This window comes from Triplophysa dalaica, chromosome 11 (assembly GCF_015846415.1).
Source record: "Triplophysa dalaica isolate WHDGS20190420 chromosome 11, ASM1584641v1, whole genome shotgun sequence".
In the NCBI taxonomy this organism is placed as follows: domain Eukaryota; kingdom Metazoa; phylum Chordata; class Actinopteri; order Cypriniformes; family Nemacheilidae; genus Triplophysa; species Triplophysa dalaica.
The window spans coordinates 7,275,817-7,289,190 of NC_079552.1; the positions used below are offsets into that span (position 1 = coordinate 7,275,817).

Consider the following 13,374-nt stretch of genomic DNA (forward strand, 5'->3'; position numbering starts at 1 on the left):
TATGTGAACAATATGTGTAATTATTTGTTGCAACACTTTCCTGATAAACTATATATGATCATGTTGATTGGAGTGCGCGTGTGCGCATGCGCAGTACCGCTCTAGCGCCTTTGTGTGGAGGAATACGGCGCTGCTGTTTAAACACACACATACACACACAGGGGAGCCAGGCAGCTAACCATGGTGAATGTAAAGAAACGGAAAGGTCGGGTTGTGATCGACTCCGACTCTGAGGATAGTGCAAGCGATGATAATTTGGATCAGGTAGGAATCTCATGCATGCGAGACTGAGCCAAAAGCATTGTTGTTTTGGCGAGGCGCTAAGATGTCATAACTGTATGTGTATGTTGAAGTACCATGCTAAGTGAAGTGGTAGAGCTAGCTGGTTAGCTGGGCCCTGTATGGTCACGTCGCCTTGGATGTAGGACCATTTAACCGTAAATTGGGATATTTGATATGTTTTTATAATGGCGTTTGTAGCACACAGGCGTTTAAGCTTCACAAAAGAGTCCGCGCCAGTTTAGATTCTGTTCTGTTTCATGACGTCACGCTGCCGCGGCTAAAGTTCTATTTCGATTGTAGCTATAGAAATATGACCAGAACCTAGAGCGGATCGAGAGAGACTGCATGCAGCCGGGAGAACGGTATTTTGATAGGTTCGTTGAAGGTCACGTGACAGGAAAATAAATGTTTGTGGCTCATTGTAGATTTGCATAAACACCTGTTTTGACATGATGCCTACCTATACATGGTTTTTACTTTTAACATGTAAATATAAATTCTTACAATATGAACATGGAGGTACACAAAGTATTTCGAAGGTAGAAACAGCGTATATGGCATTGCTTTCTCCAAACATAATTTATTATTGGTTTGAGCTTTACCGGTTTTGACACGGCTATAAGCATGCATTTTGATAATAATTGTTACGTGTTTAAAAATTGATAACGGTACAGAATGCACCATGGAAACACCTTTAGAGTAATATTATGAAAAATTGAAAGTTAATCATTAAAAGTTTTCGTTTGGGCAGTTTTGTGCCCCTTGAGGCGGTGTGTGTATTGGCCACAGAACGACAACACATGCGCTTCTAGTTGTTTTCAGTTTGGTGGTGTTGACAAATTAGAGCTAGCCCGCTAACAGGCAAGCAAAGCACAACACAAACAAAACATGTGAATACTGACAACCCATAGAGCTGTTCTGTTGCTCTGTCTTTTAATATAGTAAGCGCAGGATTCAATTTCATAAATACTTAACACATACATTTCCCATAGCCTGCCATGTTTGTAACCCTTAGTTTTGACATCTCTCTGTGCGCTGAGATGAGTAGACCATGTTTAATCGGATAGAGTTTGTCATGCATCGAGAATTTTGTGTTAAAGCTATCCCAAATCCCTCTGTGTCACGTGCTAATTTTATCCTGGAATACTAGAACACAAGTAGCCACTCTGCCATGCACACACAGACCCTGACTGCTATTCAAGTTCATGCTTTTTGTGAATTCTTAATAATACTACAGCAGTCTGTATGCTAGAACACTTGCCCTGAAAGTGTTTTGAAATGTAAAACACACTTGCAGAGTAGTGGAGATATGGATTAGCGTCAGGTTAGCATGTCCTGTTGTAATTAGAAAGGGGATCCACCTACTCTGAGGGTGTTTTGAGTGTGACAACTTGGGCCCAACATCACAAAGTTGGCATAAGTTTGGGGCAGGACATATCATAAATATTCAATATATGATAACAACATGCAGAAAACTTAAAATAGCCCACATTAACCATGTCTACGTCAATCACACGGCATACACCTTCAGAGGATAACTGTCATCTTTATGTATCTCTAGGAACTGCTTTCTCTTGCAAAGAGAAAACGTGTGGATTCTGAGGATCAAGAAGAGCCTGTTAGCAAACCTGCAGCCTCCACAGATTCGGAGACATCGGACAGCGATGATGAGGTATGACGCTTTGCCTTTATTTAAAGTAGGTGCTGACTTTTGGAGCTCTGTCTATTCAAATTGTAAAAACATTTGCTTGAGCCATGTTGTCAGACCTGTGTGAATTATGTAATTCCTTTAAATAAATTTTACAGTGATATCTTGGCCTGCACCGTCTTAGAAAATGTGATCTGACAATAAATTGCCATTAGTTTAATTTTGATTACTACTAGTAAACTCGCTGCTCTGTTGCTTTGCTAATATTCTGTTATTTCTTTCTTTGGCTAAAATGCGTTATTATTGTGTTACTAAGTTGGCTGTCTGACTGTGTGAAAGTTTTTGATAAAGCCCCTAAGCTTGCTATGGCATTGGTTTTACACTGCTCTTCTCTGCATTTCATACATCCCTTAAAATCTTTCAGGCTTCATAGTTTCAAAAAAAACTTTTGTGTTGGTAAACAGTTATCTAGAAATGTTTTTAAACAAATCATAATTAGGATATGTTATAATCTGTTAGTGGACCGTTGGAGGCACTAAAACCAAAAAGAAGGGGAAGCTGAGCAAAGGCCCAGAGAAGAAGAACGCGATCAAGAAACAAAAGGGCAAAGCGGCTTCATCGGGAAGCTCAAATGGAGACAGTTCAGCAGAGAGTTCCGCTCCAGAGGAGGGTAAGACAACGGTACCCGCTGTGCATCTATGCCAGAACTGTTTGTAGTTTACAACCCTGTTGTCCTTTTGCTTTTTTTGTGTAAGAGACTGAAACTGGAAAAAAAATCTCCTTGAAATGATATCAAATAAACAAATTGATTCTCCTTGCTGATTCTCAAGGTGAGGTGTCAGACTCCGACAGTAACAGCTCATCCTCCAGTTCGGATTCGGATTCTTCCTCGGAGGATGAGGTTTTCCGGGACGGGTATGGCGATGATCTTATGGGGGATGAAGAGGACAGAGCCCGTTTGGAGCAAATGACAGAAAAAGAGAGAGAACAGGAGCTGTTCAATCGAATAGAGAAGAGAGAAGTTCTTAAGAGGAGGTGAGAAGAGATTCAAGCTCCTTAGAAATTATCCTAATGTTTAAGCATGTTATGAGAAAACAATTCAAAATCCCATCTTGACAATGTGTTTCTCTCCCAGGTTTGAAATCAAGCAAAAACTGAAGACAGCAAAGAAGAAGGAAAAAGAAGAGAAGAAGAAAAAACAAGAGGAGGAGCAAGAGAAGAGAAAACTGTCTCAGGTCCCCGACACTCAGGTGGTGAGTAAACCATGATGCCAGCATGCTCATTCTTTAATGAAAAAGACACACATGGGTTTTTACACGTGTTTGTATGTTAATACAGGTGATGTCCCATAATAAAGAGAGACGGATCAAGAGAGATGAGAAACTGGACAAGAAGTCACAGGCCATGGAAGAGTTGAAGGCTGAAAGAGAGAAGAGGAAAAACAGAACTGGTACTTTTCTCACAGATTTTCTTGCATCTGTAAATTGAGAATAAATTTGAATACACTTACTATTTCTCTTATTGTTTCTAGAATAAATTTTGCAGTATTTAGTTAGTAGATTAGTAGCAGACTCTGATCTATATCCTTTGGGCTTTCAGCTGAGCTCTTAGCCAAAAGGCAACCACTGAAGACGAGCGAGGTCTACTCGGATGATGAAGAAGAGGAGGAAGACGATGATGACAAGTCTTCAGTAAAGAGTGACCGCAGCTCAAGATCTTCATCTTTTGATGATGAGGAGGAGTAAGTATTAGAGACAATGTCAACACAAAATCCCATGTCCATAGAGAGCTTCATAAAAAAAGACTTATTGTTGGTGTCATTTTTCACTCGCATGTAATAAGCATGTTTATCATCATTTCTTGTGCTTCAGGAAAGAAGAAGCTCCGCCCAAATCCCAGCCGGTGTCATTACCAGATGAGCTGAATCGAATTCGGTTGTCCCGGCACAAGCTGGAACGCTGGTGTCACATGCCGTTTTTTGCTAAAACTGTTACTGGTTGTTTTGTGCGGATTGGCATTGGAAACAGCAGCAGCAAACCTGTTTATCGGGTCAGTGTAAAATGAAACTCTCTTCTTGTTTTTCTTGTTTTTTTTTCTTTATAAAGTTATTTATAACCAGAATTTTATAAGCACCACAAAAATATTTTTCATGATATCAGGATGTAACATTAAATGCCTGAATAGTTCAATATTTAGTGTCATTGAATTAATTAGAATTTGGTTTCAGGTGGCTGAAATCATTGATGTGGTGGAGACGGCTAAAATTTATCAGCTCGGGTCCACACGGACAAATAAAGGCCTTCAGCTCCGGTAAGTAAGCTGTTGATCTTTTCAGTCATCTCTGCTTTTCGGGCTCCATCACTGATCTGTTTGCCTGCTTGTGTTTGCAGACATGGAAATGACACACGAGTTTTCAGACTTGAGTTTGTGTCCAATCAGGAGTTCACCGAAAACGAGTTTATGAAATGGAAAGAGGCGGTGAGTTTGAAATGTGAATCTAATGGAACAAATAATTAACAGGTGGAAGTTAAACCTAGAAATATGCACTAGTAAGGGTTTTCATTTCTCATTTTGTGTTTTAACACTAACTTTGTAATCTTGTTTATGTTGGGAAATTTTAATTTGGGGTTGAATTTAGTTCATCCTATTTGCTAGGATTGACAATCTTAGGTTTGCAGTATCCAGTAGTAACTTTGGAACCTGTTACCGGTCCATAGATGTTTGTTGCAGGTATGCAGTTTCCTACTCTGGATGAGATCAGCAAGAAAGAGCAGTCCATCAAAGAGGCGGTTAACTACAAATTTAATGACAAAGACATTGAAGATGTAAGTCCCAATGATGTCATTTCCTGTTGACCTTAATGCAATGAATTGTAATGAATACTATTTTCATCAATGTAATTATAATGTGTGTTTATTTGTATAGATTGTCAAAGAGAAAGACAGATTCCGAAAGGCACCACCAAACTACGCTATGAAGAAAACGCAACTTCTCAAGGAGAAGGTAGTTATGTTTCACATCCATTAACACACGTTTCTCATTGACGTGTGTCTGATAATATGCATGCCTATGGCCTTTACTGTTGTTCATAATGTTAATCTTTGCTAATTCTGTGTAACGTGTTTGTACAGGCCATGGCTGAGGAGACCGGTGATGGAGAGAAGGTCAAAGGACTGCAGGACCAGTTGAATGAGCTAGAGGAGAGGGCAGAAGCACTTGACCGACAGAGAACCAAAAACATCTCTGCCATCAGGTCAGAAGCACACATTATACATGAACACAGACACAAACTCTCATCTCTCATTTTCATAATAACGTTTCTATGCTTTCTTTCCAGCTATATCAACCAGAGGAATCGGAGTTGGAACATTGTGGAATCTGAGAAGGCTCTGGTGGTAAGTGTTGCTGACTTTCAGGCTGGTTTTTGAGATTCTGCAATCTAAAAAATTATTCTGTAATTTGAAATGCCTTAATTGTTTCTCAGGCAGAGGGACAGAATGCCAAGAACCAACAGATGGATCCGTTTACCAGAAGGCAGTGTAAACCAACCATGGTGTCCAATGTAAGTCCTACATCTATTCACATTGACACAAAATGTCAGATATGGTCTTCTTTACTCATTCTTATTTTTCATTCTTATTTTATTCCAGGCAAGAGATCCCTCAGTCCACGCTGCTATTCTGGCTCATCTCAACCAGAAATACGGTTCAGGCTCGGGCCAGGACAACCCCCAGCAAGCTAACAAACAGGTAATACACAAACCTAAAGCAACACGATGCTGTTCTGACCCAGTATTTACCTTTAACGGTGTTTAACGTTTATTTTTCAGGGCCAGACGGGCCAGAAAGACAAAGATAATAACAAGCCAAACAGTGACCTCTCAGAGGATCTTTTCAAAGTGCACGACTTTGATGTGAAAATCGACCTACAGGTTCCAAATGCTGGTAACTATGATTCAAATTGATCTATTGGTTGCAAATACCTACTTCTCTGATCTGTGATTAATGTACATGGCGGCTTAAAGGGACAATTCACCCCAAAATAAAAATTCTGTCATCATTTACTCACCCCTCGAGTTGTTCCAAATCTGTATACATTTCTTTGTTCTGATGAACAGAGAGAAAGATTTTTGGAAGAATGCTTATAACCTAACAGTTCTCGGTCACCATTGACTACCATAATAGAAAAAATGACAAGGCAAAAAATACGATAGTAGTCAAAAGTGCCTCAGTTTGCTTTACTACATTCTTCACAATATCTTCTTTTGTGTTCAACAGAACATTGCTTTAAAATGTATATTTTTATTGATGTTAGAATTTGTTTTATATATCCTCCACAGAAGCAAAATCCCTGGCAGTAAGTTCAAATGCATTGCCTGTTAAAGATGGAGCTCCACGTCGGTCTCTTAACTTGGAGGACTACAAGAAAAGACGGGGACTCATCTGATCTCTAACTCCGCCTATATTTTTATCTTCCCCTGCATGATTGGCCACCTGTGCTGGGGGTATAAAGCTGTGGCCACCCCCTGTGTGTGTGAGTGTGTATGGGAAAGTGCGAGTATGTGAATATGTATGATGCATAGTAAGTGTACACCTTTTAAGACTGAGCGTGTCAGAGATTTTGAGTGTGTTCATGTTTGCCTGATCACAGAAAGTATGAAGTTCAGAGTACTTGTATGATTGTTTCACATGTATGCGAGAGAAAATATTCATGAATACTGAACTTTCAGCTTTTGTCCTGTAAATGGAGACTCTGAGATAAAGTTTTCCATGTTAATTACAATGTATGCAGACGGGAGAACAGGATTGCATTACCTCTTTTGATTCTCCTTTTCATACTGATGTATGAAGCACACATTCTCTTCCTCTCAGACCCTCGCAGAAAAGACCCTTTTATATCCAAACTTGTAAATTACTATCACAAAGGACACTATAAAAATGAACACAAATCTTGGTTTTTTTTTATTTTGAAAGATGTTGTTCGTTTTGAACAAGGTGATCTGGTCTGCCCTACTTTGTCTTTGAAAAAGCTCTGAATTTTCTATTCTGTGTTTAATGGGTTTAAGACAGCTCTGTTTACTCTGCTTGCTGGCCTAGAGTGGCTGACCAATCAGATGGGGAGTCTGAGAGTGACCAATGATATCACACTCCCTAAAGAAAAATGTTTGCTTCATGAAGACAATGATCGAATAAACATGTCTGAAACGGACAAAAAAATGTTGAATTTCTGTATCTTTTTGTTTTCTCTATTACTTCCACATCCCTCTGTCTAAGAGCTGATGTAAGTGTTATTATTGGTCATTAATTAATGATGATGTCTTTTAGTCAGTTCTGTATTGATGTGGCATGCCTTGTAAATAAGCGATCTTGAGCGAGTTGATTAAAGGATGAACTTTTTCATACTAATTGTTTTTGTGTATTTACTTTTTAAACCGTGTCATATGGTTTTTGGTCGACTTAACAATTAATATACTCTAGCTAAAACTATGGTCTTACCAGCCTGCCCAGTGGGTTATTGGTCTTCAAACCTGACCAGCTAGAACGTGATCAAACCCCTCTAAAACAGCTTACTTGGGTTTTAGTCCTTTTTTCCAGCAGGGCTGCATATAAATTAGTTATCGTTAAACGTTTACAGTCATAAACTAGAATGCAGTGAAAAGGAATGGGCGTACTCTCATCATTTTTGTACACAGGAATTTATTAAGATGGGAAATCGCGATAGGAATTAATAAAATCGGAAATCTCAAATCGGATTTATATATTAAGACTAAAAGCCTTTGTATTTGAAACGTTTGATTTAATAGTGCACTTGTGATTTTAGAGAGCGTTTGCTTTGCAAGCAGGGGCCATATGAAGCTGCATTTACAGTCAGGCAGCGCGCTGGGCGCACTGTTGTGGGTCCTTCGGATAGTTCCTGGTCCACGTCGGACTGGATCAGAATGAGCAGCAGGATAAAAACAGTCAGCAATAAGACATTTACAAACCCTTAGGCATTTCCCTCCGACATTTCTCAAGACATGCCCCTGCAACATTTATTTTCAGCATCTTGAGAGACCGGAGCCCCTCCAGGTACTGATAAAATATGACCTTTAATGCAATAATATAAGCAGAAGACATAAAGCCGACTTGGTGCTGCCTATCAGTTTACTGTCATCATGTTTGAGAATTTACTGTACCCGTTTTTATTTGCTCTAATATTTGTAAATATAAAGATTTGTAAAAAGCGTACTGTAGTAGATGTCGATAAAACAGGGGAAGGTGGCATGAGTTTAATATGTTTGTTATGTATGATAAGTAATGTTAGCTCGTGTATATTTGGACTTAAATAAGTTAATACATCGTTTACAAAAAGAAATCGCAAAAACTAAGAAGAACAGTATAAAACTGCCGCTTTTGTGGTCTTTTATAAAATTGACTTGACATGCTAAATAAAATGTATGTAAGGCAAGCTAAATCTATTTATTTACCACATTTCATACACAAAGGTCATGTATAGTGCTTAATTTTATACAGAGGAAAAGGCAAAGGATACACAGTCAATGACTGTAACATTCATAGATATATAAAAGGCCTCTAAAAAGGGATCTTGTATGCTTTAGGGGTTGGGTTTTTCAGCTCATGTTAACATAGAAAATGTCTGCACACTTTCACATCATTGAATTTATCACTCATCAGACCTTTATTTAGGACTGTACAGTATATGTGTTTTTTTTCCAGAGGATCAGGATGTCTTGGTTTGCTGATCTTGCCGGGAAGGCAGAGGACTTGCTGAATAAAGTGGACCAGGGTGCAGCGAGTGCTTTGGTCAAACAGTCAGCTAGCAAGTCCTCCCTCCCCTACAATAGCACTGACACCACAGATTCAATACAGTACAACTCTGCAGATTACAGCTCCACCCATGACCAACAGCAAAAGGACTCCATCTCCACCTCATCCCATGGCACCGCAGGGTTTATATCTGCAGCCGCTGGGAACATAAAGAAATCCAAAGCCACTGTTTTGGCTGGTACAGTGAATGTCTCCAGCGTCACGCCTTTGGGCTCTAGCAGCAAGGCTTCGTCCAGCTTTGTGCGGCCCAAAAAGCCAGAAGTGGATGATGACTTGCTCTTTGACTTTCTGAACAGTTCAGATCCACCTCAAAGCGAAAGAAAGGAGGTCAGGAGAGAAACGGTGTCTAAAGTGTTAGGCCCTGCAGGAGGATTAAATCAGGCCCAGGTGCCCCCCACTTTTGTTGCAGGTGATCTCCAGATGGGCCCTTCTGTCACAGCAACCCCATCGTCCACACAGGGCCTTTCCAGAAATTCCAGCATTGGCTCCCTTTCTAACAGTTCTCACAGCATTAAAACAGAGGACGGCTCCACGCGAGATCACAGCAACGGTACAAATGATTTCAACATGATGTGTATTTTCATTTTAGGGGTCTGAAAGCATGATTTCTGTGTGCACTAATTCACACAATCGCACCCTTTTAAGGCCAACCAAACTGGGACCATCTTGGGAAATTCAGTTATTTTCTCTTTTTGTAATTCCAAACATTTTAGGCTATTACAGGGTAATACCAGAGAAACGATATGAGCTGCTTATTATATTTGTATGTTAATATATTATATAAAGGCAGCTCAACAGTTTTTAGATGCACACTATAGCTGCAGTACTTGTTAGGACTAATGTGGTTCTTTCTTTTTGAACATCTATAATCCATGTCATGCCCAGGTGAGGCTCCAGAGAGTCTGAATTTAGAGATGGAAGCTCCTGCAGAGCCCCAGACAGCACCGATGATCCCACCCCAAGACCAGCTGCAGCAGCAGGGCCAAGAGCAGGTGATTTCCAGCCTTCGCCTTGAGAACCAGCTTTTGCGCAATGAAGTCTCTTCTCTTAACCAGGAGATGGCGTCTCTGATCCAGAGAGCCAAAGAAATGCAGGAGGGTGAGACAAAAACGATTTCTGATTTGTCAGTTGAAGTATTTATTGTACTCAATTGTGCCTTTGTCATTTAACAGGCTCATATATTATAATTGCACCCTTGCATGTCAGCAGAGAATCTCAGGAAATTTAAACTATATTCTCTTGCAGAAGTGAATCTTGCCCGAGGTCGTGCCGACAAATGGAACTCGGACCAGTCTCGTGTTGATCGCACAGTTCGGGAGCTGAGATCGCAGGTTGATGATCTCACAGAAGCTCTGTCTGCGAAAGACGGTCAGCTAGCGGTACTAAAGGTGCGACTGGATGAGGCAGATCAGCTACTGAAAGCTCGAAGCTCGGCTCTTGAGGAAGCACAGAGCGAGAGAATCAGGTGGGTATCAGTGACAAGTCAACGTAAACAGATAAATAATGATGGTTTTATGGGGACTGTGTTAAAAGCATCATGGGAAAATGATTTATGACTCTCTTTCCAGTTTTGTCGTCATGCATTCATTTTAGTAACAGATCTCTATGCTGCGGTGTGTTTTAGGATCATCCAGGACCAAAGCGAGGGTAGCAGTCTTCATTCTCAGGCTTTACAGACACTACAGGAACGAGCGAGAGATGCAGATGCTGCACTGAAGAGGGAGCAAGAGAGCTACAGACAGATGCAGGTGAGTCCACATACACCTACATAAAAAACACTATGTGTATGTTATGTTATGATGTAAATTATTTTTTCTTAGACATATGCTAGAAATACAGATTTGTTTGATACTCTTAAATGTAGATGCATATGGAAATAATGTTAAACAGGAGGTGGGGTTTAGCATGGGAAGACAAAACCCAGTTGTCATAGTTAGCTATTGATTTACTCTTTTAGGAAAAACAAAGGAATCTCCTGTTGGCAACTAAAGATACGAATCGTACTTAACATGGACGTTTTCCACAGAATGAGTTTGCGACACGGTTGTCGAAGGTGGAGGCAGAACGTCAGACGTTGGCCGAGTCGCTAACGAACGCAGAGCGCCGTGTGACGGACGAGAAACAGAGAGCTGAAGACTTTCAGCAACAGCTCAAGAGCGCACGCTCCACATCAGAGTACGCCAAACAAGAGCTTCAGGACTACAAAAACAAAGCCTCGCGTATATTACAGGTCTCTTTCTCTTCATTTTCGTCCTTTGTTTCTGTTTAATAGGTGTACAAAGGGTTTTGACTGTATTTTTTCGTCTAGTCAAAAGAGAAGCTGATCAACAGTCTGAAGGAGGGCTCAGGTCTTGAGGTCATGGAAGGAGCCGGGGCCAGTGTTGAACTTGAGGAGCTACGGCATGAGAAAGAGCTGCAAAGAGATGAGATTCAAAAACTACAGGGCCAGATACAAAGCTTACGAACAGAGATACAGGTAAACATACAGATGCACGCAGCATAGATACATATAGATTCACAAAGACAGATATGCCTAAACATATGGATAAAATGTACTCACATATAGAGGAACATACAGAAGCTGGGTGATATAGCTACAACGGTAATATGTGTTATTGTAGATAGTTTGAACTTTTTCTATTAAATAAGGAAAATTCTAATTGTTAAAAGCACATAATGACCCAGCATTGCGAGTTTACATTTCCTTCTCTCTTTTTACTTTAGGATCTGGAAACCCAAGCACTCACAGAGACAGAGAACTGGAGAGAACAACTGGCAGAAGTACAGGAACAACAATCCCAGCACATCAGAGCCAAACAGGAAATAGAGGCTGAGTTGGAGAGATGCAAACAGGTACGTTAAAGAGAACACAGCATTGTCTAGTGTCTAGTGTCATTCAGTATTTTTGGAGGGAGGACTTTTATTTTTTATATAAGATTAAATATTGCATAATGAGTGAATATCTATGTGCATATGCATACTTTTACTACAGGAACTGCAGTACATTGAGGAAGAGCATCACCGCACTAAAATCACCCTGCAGGGCCGTGTCAAAGATCGGGAAGATGAGATCCAGAAGCTTAGAAACCAGGTACCCCTAGCGTATTCTTACGGACACATTTGATATAATACAAGGATAAAAACATTTCATAAAGTTTTCGGAATTTTTATTAAGAATTTAACAATACTAGTTCTTTTGTAAAAACGACTTACAGTTACTTTCCATTTCTAGCTGACCAATAAGGCTCTGAGCAACAACAGTCAGGCAGAACTGGAGGGCCGTTTGCATCAGTTGACAGAGACACTGATTCAGAAGCAGACCATGTTGGAAGCCCTGGGCACAGAGAAGAATTCACTAGTCTTTCAGTTGGAAAGATTGGAACAGCAACTGAAGAGCCTGCAGGGCGGTCAAAACAGTGGATCACACATTAACATGGCTGCAGTAGAGGGACCAGGTAAGTGCATTGCATCAAATTGTGGAAGGATTGGATTTATGAGATTTATTTACTGTAAATTTACCTTACACGAGCTGTTGTTGTTCAGTGTATTTGACTAAAATACATTCTCCTAATTTGTACTATTTGTGACGGTTTTTGAAGGTACTAGGCAGAGAAACACACCAATCCTGTTTAGTGATGCAGATGGCACTGGGACAGGAGTGTATGGGAAGGTTCGTAAAGCGGCCAGCACCATCGACCGTTTCAGGTGACACATCCCTGCAAACTTTTTTGGATGCTTTGCATTATATTTACTTTACAGTGTCCTGACAGAAAATTTGTGCTTGTATGTTTTCTGTTTCCTTTAGTATACGTCTTGGAATCTTTCTTAGACGTTATCCAATGGCCAGGGTCTTTGTTATTATATATATGGTGAGTACATCAAGGGATCTTTTAGGATTAATGTGTTAATGTGATTAATTTGTTTGTTTGTGTTTTTATATATGTTTGTATATGATTGTTTGTTTTTTCCAGGCACTACTTCACCTTTGGGTAATGATTGTCCTCTTAACATATACACCAGAGATGCACCCTAATCATCCTGATGGGAGATAAAGGACTTTCTGATAACACATGATAAATGGTTACTGATTAATAAAGGTGAAATTTTAGGAGATTTTGGGCTGCTGTCTAGTGACAAAATGCGCATTTATGTTTGAGACGATACCTACAGTTTGCACAGACATGCTATGTTGGGCAGCTTTCTCCCTTGCTCACCTTTAATCTTTCTCTCCCTCACATTTGCTTGTTTTTTTAATAATTTTTTATCTCTTTTCTGGCTTGGCCCAATTACATGCTTCCAGAAAAGTGATGCGTGTTTGTTAAAAGCAGAATATAATATTTAAGGTGTAATTTAAATATGTGGTTTTATTCAAATAAGATTCTCCTTTCTTTTATTCATCTCTTACATCATGAAGATTTATTCATTATTTTTGTTACAGTAAACAACCGATTGTATTTCCTCAAACTGTAAATCAGATTTCTCTTAATAAATATTAACAAGTACAACATCAGTTTGAATTGTCACTGCTGTGTTTTATGACTGGAATATAAAGGCATGTATAACAGATATGTGTACATATTATAAAAATATATTCATGGTCCTCAAGTCCGGTAAAAA

General features: G+C 39.8%; 2 protein-coding genes across 2 annotated transcripts; both read left to right on the plus strand.

The window, feature by feature from the left end:
• The first annotated feature begins 125 nt into the window (after positions 1-125).
• On the plus strand, positions 126-7,153 carry rtf1 (RTF1 homolog, Paf1/RNA polymerase II complex component). The gene is made up of 18 exons (XM_056760596.1): positions 126-264; positions 1,844-1,954; positions 2,450-2,600; positions 2,761-2,965; positions 3,066-3,183; positions 3,269-3,380; positions 3,530-3,671; positions 3,802-3,979; positions 4,158-4,240; positions 4,321-4,408; positions 4,648-4,755; positions 4,856-4,933; positions 5,062-5,183; positions 5,268-5,325; positions 5,415-5,492; positions 5,581-5,679; positions 5,760-5,874; positions 6,270-7,153. The coding sequence occupies exons 1-18, from the start codon at positions 181-183 to the stop codon at positions 6,374-6,376; spliced, it is 2,037 nt and encodes a 678-aa protein (XP_056616574.1). The 5' UTR covers positions 126-180; the 3' UTR covers positions 6,377-7,153.
• Positions 7,154-7,847: 694 nt separating this feature from the next.
• Positions 7,848-13,267, plus strand: golga5 (golgin A5). The gene is made up of 13 exons (XM_056760595.1): positions 7,848-7,998; positions 8,647-9,307; positions 9,643-9,855; positions 10,003-10,222; positions 10,382-10,505; positions 10,784-10,987; positions 11,066-11,233; positions 11,482-11,610; positions 11,750-11,848; positions 11,990-12,212; positions 12,357-12,462; positions 12,563-12,626; positions 12,729-13,267. The coding sequence occupies exons 2-13, from the start codon at positions 8,656-8,658 to the stop codon at positions 12,807-12,809; spliced, it is 2,283 nt and encodes a 760-aa protein (XP_056616573.1). The 5' UTR covers positions 7,848-7,998; positions 8,647-8,655; the 3' UTR covers positions 12,810-13,267.
• Positions 13,268-13,374: the final 107 nt, after the last annotated feature.